Here is a 14,131-nt window from a genome sequence, read left to right on the forward strand (position 1 = left end):
GAAGGCCTTATTTTACTTGGCTAGCAAATAGTAAGCTAGTGGTCTCAGAAGTATAGTCGTTATTCGTAGTACATTTTGCTAGCTCATTTTTAAAGCAGACCACCGTGAAATACGCAATAAATTGAAAATGTCAAAGTCAAATATTGAAACTATTCTACGGTACATGCGAATAAGACGTTTAAGGAATGCACTAAGGGTAAAAATGCATATAAATACCGGTTCTTGGTGACTTTACGTCTTCTTCCAAATGAAAGTTTAGAGTTTAGCGCCATGAGGACTGGACGCTACTACTTTACGTAACATAAGAGGGTGACACAGATCTGAATTTATCGAGTAAATAATGTTAATATGTAGCTATAGTAAGTTTATATTTATTAAAAAGAAAAATTAATTAATACTTAAAATGAATCAAATAAATGGATCAGCAATTGGGTATAACATAAAAATATATCGAAGTTTTGACTACCCCGTGTAGAAAATAGCACTTGGTCGCGCCCTGAATTTCAGTCATTTAGATCTATATTTCATTCAATTGCCAGTTTAGCTGAATATAATTGAATTAATATTCTGTTACATTTTTTGTTGTTGCAATTAATATTTAAATTGAACGTTTAAGACGAGTAAATTTTAAGTAAATTTCCTCTGGTACGGAAACACGGAGGACGCTAATGTCGGACGGACAGCCTGTCGAGGGGAGCATATTTCGAAGTAGCACTTTCTGATTCCATGTGAGGTAAAAAAAAAATACTATTTGCTACACGCGAGAAAAAAAAATCACCCTTTCACCATTTAGCCCTCGAAAGGGCGCTTAATTCGCTTTGTTTAGTCTAATTTACAGTTAACTGTTTATTTCTTTAGCATATCAGACGTTAGCACACTACACGAGCACACTTGAATGTCTAATATAAATGACTACAACGTTTGTTTTGTTTAATTTTCATCAATATTTCACGTAGATAAACAATAATGTGACTTTGCGCCCATCTTATGCCTATACAAGGAAATTTAAGGGATCTGGACCAAGATGTAAATTTGTAGTGGTCAATGTAATTGCACTCCCAATACCAAAACATGTGTTTTTCTGCTATTATCTTTCTTGCAATACTTGTTAAAACGCTTCAACTGTTGTTGTAGTTTTTTTAATAGTGTTCCAGCGAGATGCCACGTCTCTACGTGGGTGGTTTGAGCCACCTGATCACCCAAAAAGAACTGAAAGATCGCTTTGGAAAGTTTGGACAGGTGGAGGACGTGGAGGTTCGGACAAGACGGGATGACGAGGGTGTGTTTTCACTTTTCAACTACCAAAAAACTACAGAAAAACAGGCACACAACACAACAATCGATGTGTTATAAATGCCCTTGTCTTTTTTTTCTCTCTCCACAGGTGTTCCTTACAAAACGTTTGCTTACATTAACCTCAACACATCCGATGCAGACCTAAAGAAATGTAAGTGAACAGAACCAGGAAGTTACTTCTTCAAAATAATATTTGTTGTGTTTTGATGCACAGGCATGACAGTATTGAACAAGTCCAAATGGAAAGGAGGAACTCTGCAGATCGAACATGCCAAGGAGAGTTTCCTCAACAAGTAAGCAAGCCTTTTTTTAAAGTCAAGTTAACGTTTTGTTACCCTGTGAGTTGATTGCCTTGTTTTTCTAGACTGGCTCGGGAAAGAGAAACCGAGCAGCTGCGCCTCCGCCAACCCAAAGATGATAAAAAACAAAATGTCGACGTGCTGCTGGAAGCTTTCAGCAAAGCTGGCGTGAACAACTTCACCATGAAGGCCGCCGTGCCGGGAACCGAAGTTCCAGGACACGAGGTGCGCTTAAATCGGGGCCGTCTCCATTTATTGCAATGGTTTCTTTTCAAGTGTGATCGGTTTATTAATAGGTATACTTTAATAAAGGGAGAGACATCGGAGACATAATCTAGCTTTAAATGCGTCTAATTTTACTTCTATTAAACACATTTAATTACTATTAAACCACTCGTTATGTGTTACTTTGTTAATAGATGGCGAATTAGAAGAATTCAAACATTTTTTCCTATCCAATATCCTGTTTTTGGTGTTTTTTCAGAGGGTTGGAACGAATTATTTTGTTTTCCATTCATTTCAATGGGAAACGTCCGCTCGAGTTACGAGAATCTCGTAATACGATCTTAGTCTCGGAATGGATTACGATCGTATGTCGAGGTACCACTGTATATAAGAATATCCCAGAATAACCCGAACAAAGTGTAAGTGACTGTTTGTGTCCATCAGAACTGGGTGGTGAGTAAATTTGGCCGTGTCCTGCCCGTCATGGAGCTGCGCTGTAAGAAAGGCGGCAAAACACGCACCGTCAAGTACAACCCGTCCAAGTACAGCCACAACATCCGGCGTTTGGAGCCGCCCGTCAGCGCCAACGCCCCCGCCGCTACCGACGCGCCCACGCCGGTGGCCGAGCTCACCTGGCAGATTGAAGGCGGAGACGATATGATCAGCAAGAAACGACGGGGAGAGTTCGCGCCGTTTAAATCGCCGCGAGCTCACAAGACTTGCGCGGAGGCCCTCGAATCGCTAAACATCGCGAGGTAACACGCCTTTCAAGTTGTTTTCCTGAAAAAAATTTGAGCCATTTTTCCGTCTTAGATTCAGCCATTCGGAAACTCGTCCTCCGACCAACGGTTTCGGCGTGGCTAGCGACAAGCGTCCGGTCGGGAACGCGAGACGTTACGACGACGGCGACTCGGACGAGGAGATGCGCCGACTGGTGGCGCTCGAGCGGCTTTCCCACCCTGCGGCGGGGAAGGAGATGGAGGAGGACATCCTGGAAGTGGTGGGAGACGACTACCTTCTCAAGGCCAAAGACCTGCAGCAAAACTTTTATGGTAAACAACTGGTCCAGTATCTTCCCAGTTAAAAAACAAACAAACCGATAAGCAGCAGAATTTTTCCCCGAATTCCAGGTCGATCCAAGCAGAAGCGAGACGAGGAAGATTACGACTCCGCCGACACCGATGAGCTCTTGGCTTCTAGGAAACCTTCTCTTCCTCCTCTGATGAACATCTCGGCAAAAAAGGGAAAGAGGAAGAGAGAAGAGGAGGACGGGAGCGCCAACGGGATTTCTGTTTTTTCTGAGGAATGGGAAGAGGAGGACTACCACTCGGATGACACGGACCAGCTATGCGCTTCCAGGGCGCGTGCCCTGGAAAACATCTCAGGAGATAAGGAGAAAGACTCTACTCGCTCCACAAACAAGAAGAAAGTCTCCACTCCTGGGAAACATTCAGTTTCTGGTCCAGACGGGATCTCGGCAGACGGTAGGGGAGCAAAGAGGAAGAAAGTAAAAGGAGAAGACCAGAGGACAACGAAAAGTCTATTTTCCATGGATGACTCTTCTAACCTTAAAGAAATCTCCATTCACAAGACATCTTGTCCTCCTCAACCAAAGATCTCTAGAGAAAAGGAGAAAGACAAAAAGACAAAGAAAAGCATTTTCAATCGTAAGGAGAAAGAGGAGGCGGACGATGATGTTGAAGAAGACGAGGTGGACGGATGTTCTCCAGCCAAGAACGTTGCCACTGCTCGGAAAGCTTCTCAGAAGATCTCACAAAGGAGGACAGAAGAGTCGGCGCCGGAACTCAAAGGCGAGGCGGCGACTAGCTCCGACGGGGACGACGACTCGGGCGATTCCGACTACGAGGCCATGTTCTCCAACGTCACCCATCTGGAGATCTCCCTGTCCGACCTCCAAACGCTGGTCGGGGAAAGCCGGTCGACGTCGGGGGAAGCTCCGCCCAGACGCGCCCCCGAGAAAGGAATCCTGCCCGAGGAAATCTTGGCGTCCCTCCTGCGGGACGACAAACCGGAATCGGAGACGACCAAGAAGAAGAAAGGGAAAAACAGCCTTCCTCCCTTTCGGGGGACGGCCGCCGCCGCGCTCTACGGCGAGGGGGAGCTCGACCTCCCGGGAGTCGGGTCCTCGTCCTCCGGCGTGGAAGAAGAACGGCAGAAGAAGGACAACGCGAGGGGAGTGATGCAAATTGCGGAAATAGTCCACCTTGGCTCCTCCTCTTCTGGAGAGGAAGAGGAGGCGGAGATGATGTCTCCTTCAAATTTGAGCGCTCGGGACGAAATAGATGGGCAGGAGGAGGACCATACCACAAGACGGGTTTTTTCTCGGGAGGCGGTGATGAAAAGGGAAGCTCCCGTGAAAAAGGAGTTGAGCCACGTGAGGTCTTCTTCTTCTGGAGAGGAAGAGGATGAGGAAGAGTCTTCTTCTGGAGAGGAAGAGGATGAGGAAGAGTCTTCTTCTGGAGAAGATGAGGAAGAGTCTTCTTCTGGAGAGGAAGAGGAAGCGCAAGCAATGTGTCGGCCCAAGTTGAGCGCCCCTGAAGAAAAAGATGGGCAGAAAGAGCAAACGACGAGACGGGTCTCCTCCCAGGAGGCAGTGATGGAAAGGGTAGAAGCTCCTGTGAAAAAGGCATTGAACCTCGTGGGGTCCTCTTCTTCTGGAGAGGAGGAGGAGGAGTCATCTTCTTCTGGAGAGGAAGAGGAAGCGCAGCTGATCCGTCGTCCCAAGTTGAGCGCTCGGGAAGAAGAACAACGTCAGAAGGAGGACAACACCAGGAGACTGGCCGCCGTCCAACGGAGGCAAAAGGAGGCGCAGCGGCACAAGGAGCTCGTCCAGGGGGCGCTCTCCAATGTGGTGAGTTCATTCGCTGCCATCCCATCCGTTTGCACCAACAGATATTGGCAAATTTGGGGGAAGTGATGGCAATATTGAAAATACTACTCTTGTTTTTATTCCTGCCACAATTAGGATTCTGCAACTGCTAGAACAGGAAAGCACGTTGTTTTTGATTCCGATGATGATGATGATGAAGGGGAAAGCTCCCTGCCCCGAAACGACCCATCAGCAGACGCCCATGTACGGGCGACAACCAATGAGAGCCTCTCGACCAAAATGGAGGTAAGGCACGCCGTTTCGACGAGCGTTAAGGGAGGAAAAAAACGTCTAATCCCGATTTTGTTCCTCAGCGGCACGGCGTCAAAACGTCGGGCCCGAAACTTTTCGGCGGCAGCGACGACGACGAGGAAGAGGAAGGTGGCGCCGGCTTCCACGTCCGGCCTCAATTTGAAGGGAAGGCGGGGCAAAAGGTGAATAGACTCGGAGGGGTCGCTAAAGACGAAAGACAAACGCTGACCATGCTTTTTGCCTTTTAGTTAATGGCGCTGCAGTCGCGCTTTGGCACGGATGAGCGCTTCAGGATGGATTCCAGATTCCAAGAAGAAGAAGAAGAAGAAGAAAATGACCAACACTCAGGTCAGCTCTTTACAATTGGTCTGTCATCGACTGGGAATCATAAACGCCGGTCGACGTCTTCGCAGATGACGGGGCCAACGAGGACGAGGAAGCTCTCCAGGAGGAGAAGAGGAGGAACATGTCCATCCTGCAAGGCCTTCTGGGACCCGCAGCCAAGACCTCCTCCGCCAAGGTTAAAACCTTCAGGTGGGTGCGCACTCGCCATTTTTAATTACCGGTGCGAAGTTGGACACGGTGGCGTTGCCTCGTCGCAGGGACGTGTCGGCGCTGCACTACGACCCCGGCCGAGAAGACCACGCCGCCTTTGAGACCAAAGTTGAGAGCCGCAAGGAAAGGTAGGAAAGTAGACACAAATCGACTCTCTTAACGTGGGCTCAAGATGTGTGAGCTTTTTTTCTTCTTTTTCTTCTTGCTAGCAAGTCGGCTCGTCGCAAGAAGCGCGAGGAGGCTCAAAAGCTCCCCGAGGTTTCCAAGGAGATCTTCTACGACGTGTCGGGTGACCTGAAGGCCATGTTCGGATCCGTGGCTGAACGGCGGCCAGGGGGAGCGGTCCAAACGGCCTGGGACCAAAACAGAGAGGAGGAGGAGGAGGAGCAGGAGGAGAAGAAAGAAGAAGTAGAAGAGGAGGAGAAAGAGGAAGAGGAGATGGAGCAAGAAGAAGAAGCAGAGGAGAAGGAAGAAGAGGAGGAGGAGCAGGAGGAGGAAGAAGAAAAGCAGCAGGAGGAGAAGGTCCAAGCTCAAGCCAAAGATGCTTCCCCCTTCATGTTCTCCTTCTTTGGAAATGAGGTCCAGACTGAAAGTCCACCTGAAGGTGCGCCAAAATATCTTTTGAAAATCCTTGCAATTTGACTCTTTTTTTTTTCTAAATACATGGCCACATCTTATCAGGTCAAATTCATCGACTAAAATTTCAATATTAAAATGGTCGGAGCGAAATGTCTGTTTTGAATGTGCAAGTGGCGGGCTGCCATCCATGGCGCTCCATCTTTGCTTTTCCTCATTCAGAGTACAAGACGGAGAGCGTGGGTGGCGGCGGCGGCGGCGGCCAGCTAGCGCGGTGGCAACGAGACCCCCGCCTGCAAGACAGCAGCGAGGAGGAAGACGAGCAAGAGGGGAGAGACCACCGCCATGACGGGGCAAATGAAAGCCAAAGGTGAGGTCAATGGCGCCGTACGGACTAGCATGCATTTATTAAAGCAATTTGATGGTTTTTGTTTGATGGCCGCAGGGACGATCAAAGTGTTCCCGCCCTGATTGACTTGTTCTTCTTCCAAGCTGGTGATAGCAGATTGACAGGTGTGTTAGTCACATTTTGTGTGTGTGTGTGTGGTGTATTTGGTAGATGTTTTGACGCATTTTAGGAATGGTTTTTTTTAATCATTATTATTATTGTTGCGAATGAAAAAGATTTGGGTTCTTTTTTCAGAGGGTCCCCGGGAATTCTGTCGCTCCACCCTGCTGGAGGACGAGTGGGACGAGTGGGAGGAGACCAGGACGGCGCTCAAACAGGTAAACGCGGCCTACGCTAGCCAAATTCTAGCCATCTATCTACCAAATCTTTTTTTGTTTGCTTTGTGCTCAGGAGTACCGCAAGAGGCACCGGGACGCCCGCAGGATGCTCAAATCTGCACAAAAGACTTGAACACCCATTTTTTTTTAAAGGAATGAAACTCACCTTGTAATATTCATGTGTCAGACATATTTTGTGTGTCAATTCAACTGCTTGGCAAATAAAAGGAGCAAGTCGGAGTTGATTGTCATGATTTTTTGCTCCGTGTGGGGAAAAAAAACTGCAAACTCTACCCCTTAACAACGGTTTCAATGACAATAAATAGAATAGCAGTATGTAAACACTGACCTTACTGCAGCCTTTAAATGAGTGAGGAGAAAAATTGGCCCAAGTTGTAGGACACGGTGACGTACGGCAGAGGGCGCCAGAGCTCCAGTGCTTTATCTTCCTCTTAGAATTTGACAAGTAGGCAGGTCTGTCTGCACGAAAAACAGAAAATGTCACGATGAAGGCCATACATAAAACAAATGTTTACTTTAACGCTGAATGATCAAGACGTGTCCATTTTGGCCTGGAGGTTGACAGACATCCAACAATCAGCCTTCCCGGTAACCGGCCAAATAGCCTATATGGCCCCATATGGCTATTTAGCCGGTGTGACAGTATATCTTATTTATTTCTATAGTAAACCCTTACCCTGCTTTCATATTTTCACAACTTTTATCAAATAACAGTACACTATCTCAGCATTATATTAATATTGCTCTGATTTGTCTTTGAGTCATCAAAACACAGGGATACTACTTTAATGTAGACTATAGGCAAAGTCAATCCATTATGACAATTGAAATTTGGCAATATTTCTCCCATTTCTAAAGCAATACTCTCAATAATTGACAGTTTTTGTTTATTTTATAAGTGGCAATAACACATCAAATTTCAATAAGATTGCTTGAATGGTTTAGAAAATGCCCTATTCACTCAATGTTAAATAATAGTCATTAAATCCCTATTCACCTCATGTTAAAATCTATCAATTACATGCTAATTGGGTTAACAGGAACATTTTTTAACTGTCCATCTGATCTGTATCAAATTTGGTGGGACGTTTACCACTTATAAAATAAATAACTGCCAAATATTGTGAGTATTTGTCAATAATTATTGAAATTATTGCTATAGCTGTTTCTACTCACACTGCACTAACACTTATAAGTGTTATTTTCATGTATAGTCTAATTGCTTCTACACAAATGAAGGTATTACTTTGTAGACTATCTGTTGTTGTCAATGGACTATGTAGACATCTGTGAGATAACAGAATATTGTTACCATTAATGTTTATGTGAGCCAATGTATGCCATAAAAGTGGAGTAGGCCTAGTTATCTTTATATAAAGGTCCTGATCAATTATCACATTAAGGAAATAAACCTTATAAAATGTAGTTTCTTACGTATTTACCCCACACAGAATTCTTACCGGCTAAATAGCCATATGGGGCCATATAGGCTACAAACAATTCATATTTTCCTATGTTATTCCTTGGAAGCCATACTACCAATTTAAAAGTCAAAATACATACATGTCAACGAGTGCCTATTCAATTTTTTTTAGTCATTTCACCACTTTTAAAGTGGAAAAAAAAAACTGAATATTTTTAAAGATTCTTATGCTGTTGCTAATCAATGAAAGGATGCATTCCATAAGAGTCCACTGCCAAAAAAATGAATATTAAAGCAGTTCTAGATGTAATATCTCAGTTCTGTCACCAGCAATTTCCATATTTTAGCTGATAGGTTAGCAAAGAGCCAGATGCACCCATCAAAAGAGCCACATGTGGCTCCCGAGCCATAGGTTCCCTACCCCTGGGTTAAGGAGCCACTGCCATTCTTAAAACGGGTGTATTTGTCGAATTTTCTGGACCCTCGGTGACAAAACTGTCTCTAAATTAGGCGAGTCGGACAAAAAAAGGAAAATGAGAAGATTTTTTTTATATACCAGGGTTTCATAATAAGTCATCTTTGATCGCAACAAATATGTAAGCATGAAAGCCGTGTCGAATTTTCCGGATCTGTATCGGACAAGCGCTTCATTAATTGGATTGGCTTGGATAACTTTATTCATCCCGTATTCGGGAAATTTTCTCGTCACAGTAGCAAGAGTTAATTGCGGGAATTTGTCTCCGGGAAACAAAGCACGAAGAAAGGGACAAAAAAAAGTCAATTGCTTGTTGACTTGTTGCGGGACGTCACGCACGTACGCACGCACGCACTCACTCACTCACTCGAACACGAACGAGCGTCCGCGGTCATCTTTCTTAAAACGATTATTATGATCATTTGGCGATAAGATGAAGGGGGCGGGGCTCATTTGGGAGTACCGGGCTGCCAATATGATGACGACCGGCCGAGGCCAAAAGGCGTTCAAACGGATCGGGAACTGAGCCCAGGCACCCCCACCCCACCCGAACCGGTGGCACGCGCGCGGGTGGCTTGGCGTTAAGGCTTGTTTACTTACTTACTTACTTGACTTACTTTAGTCACTTTCCTTTGCCGGAGGAGTTCCGATGCGTCTGCCCGTCGTGGCCGCCGTGGTCGTGTCCGTGTCCGTGTCTATTCTTTGCGACGGGATGGACGCCACAGGTGAGAGACGCAAGTGTTTTTCTTCATTTTGGAGGACAATTTTCTCTTCCACTTTTTTTCCGGACGCTTAAATGGGCTCATTTGTAGGAAGCTTCCTGCCAATTTGGGGCTCATTTCCTCTGCGGGCGGGCTTCCTTTCTCTTGATTTTTCCAGGTGGCTTCCTTCCTCTTCATTTTGCCGGATTTGGCCTCATTTCCGGTTCGCTTCCGTGCTTCTTTTCCTTCCTTTGCTGGTTGACATTCTGTTTGTTTTGGGAAATCCTTGAATCTAGGATGTAGGTCAGGGGTCGGGAACCTTTTTTGACGAAGAGAGCCACAAACAATTCATATTTTCCAATGTTATTCCTTGTGAGCCATACTACGAATTTAAAAGTCAAAATACATACATACATACATTTAAACGAGTGCCTTTTCATTTATTTTTTACTAATTTCACCACTTTTAAAGTGAAAAAAACCCTGAATATATTTTAAAATATTCTTATACTGTTGCTAATCAATGAGAAGATGCATTCCATAAAAGTCTACTGCAAAAAAAATGAAGATTAAAGCAAAAAAAAGAAGATTAAAGCAGTTCTAAATGTAATATCTCAGTTCTGTCAACAGCGACTTCCATATTTTAGCTCACAGGTTGGCAAAGAGCCACATGCACCCATCAAAAGAGCCACATGTGGCTCCCGAGCCATAGGTTCACACACACACACACACACCACACACACACACAAAGCGGCCATTTTACACAAAACACAGTCTTCCTCCCTATTGTAGCCTTATTTGGCTAAAAACAACAATTGAAGGTTATCACCACGGCAACAGCGAAACCTGCCCACCTGCTGCCGATTAACGGACGGCCCCGAATGACGATCTCTCGCCACAGTTGGACAGACAACAGATGCTCCAAATCATTCATATGCTCCTTCTTTAAAAAAAAAAAGACAAACAGGAGAAGAAGAAAAAACATACGGAGGAACATGGCTCCAATTTTGGTGGGATGGAATGAGTTTGCCTAAAATTGCCCCCCTAACTTTGATGCAAATTTAATTGGTGAAGGCTTGGGATGGAACACATTTGGATTTATATATATATTTTTTTTTATTGGGAAGGAAGGGGCTTTTTTCTGGTCCATAAAATCCGACCACAAAGTGGAAAAAAGCTTTTCAAACTTTTTCATTCGGCCGGCACGTTTTGGGAGGAAGGCCAGGGACACGTGCACGCTTTCTTTCTTTTTCTTCATCTCCGCCCTTTTTGTTTTTCTTCATCTAACTCCGCCATTTTTGTTTTTCCCGCTCAGGCACCTGCGAAAATTGCGTCATGTGTTCGGCGGCCAACGGCTGCGTGCGTTGCGCCGACCGTCTCTTCCTGCTGCTGCGGCGGGACGGCGTCTCGCAACGCGGGACCTGCCTCATCGCCTGTCCCGTGGGCTACTTTGGAATCAGGGGACGCCACGTCAACCGCTGCATGGGTACCGCCATATTTCTCTTTTCAAAAAAAAAAAAAGGCACCATTTGGTCTGAATTGTGGTTTGTTTGATTACAATGGAAGCCATCGGGCGGCTTCGTTGGAATTGGACCAACGGCAGATTTGTCCCCCCCAGGGTGTCGCGTGGGGAACTGCGAGCGCTGCTTCAGTCGGGACTTTTGCACTCGGTGCAAAGCCGGTTTTCGGCTTTACGCCGGCCGCTGCGTGGTCGGCTGTCCCGCCGGAAGCGTGGCGCGCCACGACCAATGTATCGGTAAGTCCGCAACCCAATAACGACGTGGAGATGCCCCAAAAGGTCGGAAGGCCGCCGCCGCTTTAACGACTCTCGACCTTTGACACTTTTTGTCCGGGTCAGACCAGTGTTTCCTGACGGCGCCTTCCCCGTGGAGCCAATGGAGCTTCTGCCTCCGAGACGGCGCCCCCTGCGGCTTCAGGTGGGGGCGACAGAGCCGGACGCGGGGGGGCCCCGCCCCCGATCCCGCGGCGACGGGTCCCAACCGCGCCGTCTGCCTGGCGCGCGACGAGACCCGAGGGTGCCGGATGAGGAGGAGGTGCCCGGGAGGTAATTTGGAACATGACAAAAAGTCTCTGTTAGGGGACGTTTTGTCCACAGACGTTTGGTCGACGGACATTTTGTCAAATGGACGTTTCGTCGCCGGAATCGTTCGCTCTCAAAATTGAGAGAGAGAGAGAGAGAGAGAGAGAGAGAGAGAGAGCGAGAGAGACAGAGCGAGAGAGCAAGAGGATTATAATTTTGAGAGCGAGCAAATCCAGCGACGACGAAACGTCCGTTCGACCAAATGTCCGGGGACGAAACGTCTGGTCACGGGGGACGTGGATTGGCTGTTTTCATTTGACGGTCTTGACTGGGGACAGCTTGATGTTTGGGACAATTCAGCCCTCCATGCCATTTTGTCGTCAGTGATGCTAGCTTTTTTTGTCGGTGCGCAGACGTCCGGAGGCCAGGCGGCGGTGGCCGGCGTCGAGGAAAGCCGCTTTGGATGCTGGCCGGGGCCAAGGCGCTGGACATCTTCTGAGCCTTGAAAAGATGGACGGGAGGATGGCTGGATTCCCACTTTTAGCGGACGCCAACTGTCAAGTGCCTGGCCACGGAATACAAAATACATTTTGGGCTTAATAAACAAGCTTTCAAAACATTTCGAACTAACACTGTTGACTACAAAAAATGGAGTATATCTTAACAAAACAAGCTCTTCAGAATAAAGTCGTCGTGTTTCCGTCATAAAACGTTGGCAATAAAGCTGTAAATACGGTAACCCTTTGTCCATCCAATTCATCGAAACGGGGAGGATTGGACGTCCGTGTCCGCCATTCGGGGGACGGACGTCTGGGGCTGTGGACGGAAAGTCAATAGTTACAACAGAAGAAATACAAAATTGAAACCCCCCTCCTCTTGAAATTGTGTGCGGTCGATTGGTCGCCGGCCTTTTGGTCGGCGTCTTTTGGTTGCCCGGACCCAAACAACGGGCAACCAAAAGACTGGCGACAAAACAAGGTAAAACAACAGGGTCTGCGCATGAATAAAAGCCAACAATGGCCCTGAGCAGTTTCACTGAGCCCACGTGTGAGTGTAGAAGAAGAGTTTGTATGTACATGCGCTGTCCCTTTAAGAAACTACGTCAGTCAGGGTTTTAACAAGTTCTACAACAAAAAACAATAAAAGTCCGGGAAATTTGGAGCTTTTCTTTACCCTAATAATTAATAGGGCATTAAGTATGACTAAATAGTCATTCGCAGTTTGTATTTAGGGAATTTGAGCAACAATTTAAATGGTAATTATCACTTAACCTTCCGGGCAACCAAAAGAACGGAGACCAATCGACCGTGTACCCTTGAAATGATTCCTGCCGGATCGACAAGAGCTCGACAAAGATGCGCAAAAGCACATTCTTTTCTCATTTTTTGCTTTTACTTGGATTATGTGACAAAGGAATATTTGGCCAAAGCAAAACAAAAAAAAATGTAACATGATAATAAATTATATGGTGCCACAACACCAAACGAATGTCAATCCCAAGTAACCCCCCCCCCCTACTCCCCCTCCTCCCCCTCATCTTCTTCTTCCCGCACTCACGACTTTTTGTGCAAAAATGATGTCTTTCCCCTCCTCCATGTCATTAAAAAAATAAAAGTGACCCTGTTACAATGTACAGTACTTCCTGTCTGTCAACACGCCGGCAAAAGGCCCCCAAAAAAGAATAAAAAATAAGGTACAGCACCAAAAAGTGTGTAACGAAGTGTTCCAAAATGTTTGACCGCGTTTCCTCGTCCAATCATTTGGACCATTTTCCTTGGAATGACCTCCAATTTTCACACATTCGTTAACCTGAAAAGATCAAAACGCCCAAACATGAAACGTTTCTACACAAACTGTGAAAATTGGAGGTCAAAATGGTCCAAATGATTGGCATAGGAAACATTTTGAACCGCCCTATATATATATATATATACATACAGTATAGATTTGCAAAATCCACCCAATCCATTTGTAGACATGATGAAGGGTTTAGCCCCTCCCCCAAATCCTGGTATTTTTTTTGTGCTCTTTCTGCAACGATTGTATAAAAGTAGTGCTTTTAGGAGCGGCTCTTTTTTTTCGTTTTTGGCAAAAAGTGGCAAGCCAATCCAGAACCAGACTCCTCCCCCAAGTCCCCCCCCCCCCCAGAAGGCATCGCTGTACACCATATATAGAACATATGTACATATTGAAACACTTGTACACACTACTCCCAAAAAGACGGCAACTTTCAGCGCTAAATCTTCCAAAGGAAGATGGGATGTTCCCCAATGGTCCCCAAAGTCCATTTGGCCTCCATTTTTGCGCTGGCGCTGGTGAGCTGACCCACAACAAACAGCTTTTATTGTATTTTTGGGATGTTTGGAGTTCTTGAAATGTCTGTGGAAAATCCCAAAGGCCATCACCAGATTTAGCGCACGTGTCCTTCGTATATGTCCCAAAAAAATGTCTGACGAGGCCATGCTCAAAACCCGGACTTGGAATCCCATCTTTCTTGAACTGTCTTTGAAAAAATGGGCCCCCAAAGGCCCTTTAACTTTGCGCCCACGTCCGTCGGGCCTAAACGTATAAAAAAAAGTCCATTGAAGAATACGGCCGTCCGCCATAAGGATTTCAAGCCCACTTTTAGTTCAACTCATTTGAATCCTTTCG

General features: G+C 46.0%; 3 protein-coding genes across 7 annotated transcripts in view; 2 read left to right on the forward strand and 1 right to left on the reverse strand.

Moving 5' to 3' along the window:
• The window catches only part of cenpp (centromere protein P), a 54,235-nt gene extending 44,617 nt beyond the window's left edge, over positions 1–9,618 (reverse strand). Inside the window, 2 exon segments of the mRNA XM_077602198.1 lie at positions 7,169–7,299; positions 9,347–9,618. The gene's annotated coding sequence lies outside the window, so the exon portion shown is untranslated.
• Positions 578–7,059, forward strand: nol8 (nucleolar protein 8). 3 transcript variants are annotated; one of them, XM_077602177.1, is made up of 19 exons: positions 578–733; positions 1,135–1,279; positions 1,385–1,447; positions 1,511–1,589; positions 1,661–1,820; positions 2,265–2,575; positions 2,634–2,872; positions 2,951–4,488; positions 4,519–4,692; positions 4,807–4,956; positions 5,025–5,144; positions 5,211–5,310; positions 5,376–5,496; positions 5,565–5,645; positions 5,727–6,121; positions 6,316–6,463; positions 6,539–6,606; positions 6,737–6,819; positions 6,893–7,059. In XM_077602177.1, the coding sequence occupies exons 2-19, from the start codon at positions 1,159–1,161 to the stop codon at positions 6,950–6,952; spliced, it is 4,011 nt and encodes a 1,336-aa protein (XP_077458303.1). In that variant the 5' UTR covers positions 578–733; positions 1,135–1,158; the 3' UTR covers positions 6,953–7,059. The 3 variants fall into 3 exon arrangements, with proteins under 3 accessions (XP_077458303.1, XP_077458301.1, XP_077458302.1); XM_077602175.1 differs by having other exon boundaries at positions 2,951–4,692; XM_077602176.1 differs by lacking the exon at positions 578–733 and adding an exon at positions 747–1,046 and having other exon boundaries at positions 2,951–4,692.
• rspo4 (R-spondin 4) lies at positions 8,717–12,218 on the forward strand. 3 transcript variants are annotated; one of them, XM_077602189.1, is made up of 5 exons: positions 8,717–8,859; positions 10,754–10,924; positions 11,005–11,194; positions 11,297–11,503; positions 11,893–12,218. In XM_077602189.1, exons 2-5 carry the CDS (start codon positions 10,774–10,776, stop codon positions 12,077–12,079), a joined length of 735 nt encoding a protein of 244 aa, XP_077458315.1. In that variant the 5' UTR covers positions 8,717–8,859; positions 10,754–10,773; the 3' UTR covers positions 12,080–12,218. The 3 variants fall into 3 exon arrangements, with proteins under 3 accessions (XP_077458315.1, XP_077458314.1, XP_077458316.1); XM_077602188.1 differs by lacking the exon at positions 8,717–8,859 and adding an exon at positions 9,165–9,463; XM_077602190.1 differs by lacking the exon at positions 8,717–8,859 and adding an exon at positions 9,168–9,463 and having other exon boundaries at positions 11,057–11,194.
• Positions 12,219–14,131: the final 1,913 nt, after the last annotated feature.

This window comes from Stigmatopora argus, chromosome 6 (genome assembly GCF_051989625.1).
Source record: "Stigmatopora argus isolate UIUO_Sarg chromosome 6, RoL_Sarg_1.0, whole genome shotgun sequence".
Classification (NCBI taxonomy): Eukaryota; Metazoa; Chordata; class Actinopteri; order Syngnathiformes; family Syngnathidae; genus Stigmatopora; species Stigmatopora argus.

Coding starts and splice junctions, on each gene's coding strand:
- nol8 (XM_077602175.1), top strand. CDS start 1,159: ATGCCACGTCTCTACGTGGGTGGTTTGAGCCACCTGATCACCCAAAAA. Junction 5,497..5,564: donor GCCAAGGTTAAAACCTTCAG/GTGGGTGCGCAC, acceptor GCCTCGTCGCAG/GGACGTGTCGGCGCTGCACT. Junction 5,646..5,726: donor GTTGAGAGCCGCAAGGAAAG/GTAGGAAAGTAG, acceptor TCTTCTTGCTAG/CAAGTCGGCTCGTCGCAAGA.
- rspo4 (XM_077602188.1), top strand. CDS start 9,388: ATGCGTCTGCCCGTCGTGGCCGCCGTGGTCGTGTCCGTGTCCGTGTCT. Junction 9,464..10,753: donor CGACGGGATGGACGCCACAG/GTGAGAGACGCA, acceptor TTTCCCGCTCAG/GCACCTGCGAAAATTGCGTC. Junction 11,504..11,892: donor GAGGAGGAGGTGCCCGGGAG/GTAATTTGGAAC, acceptor GTCGGTGCGCAG/ACGTCCGGAGGCCAGGCGGC.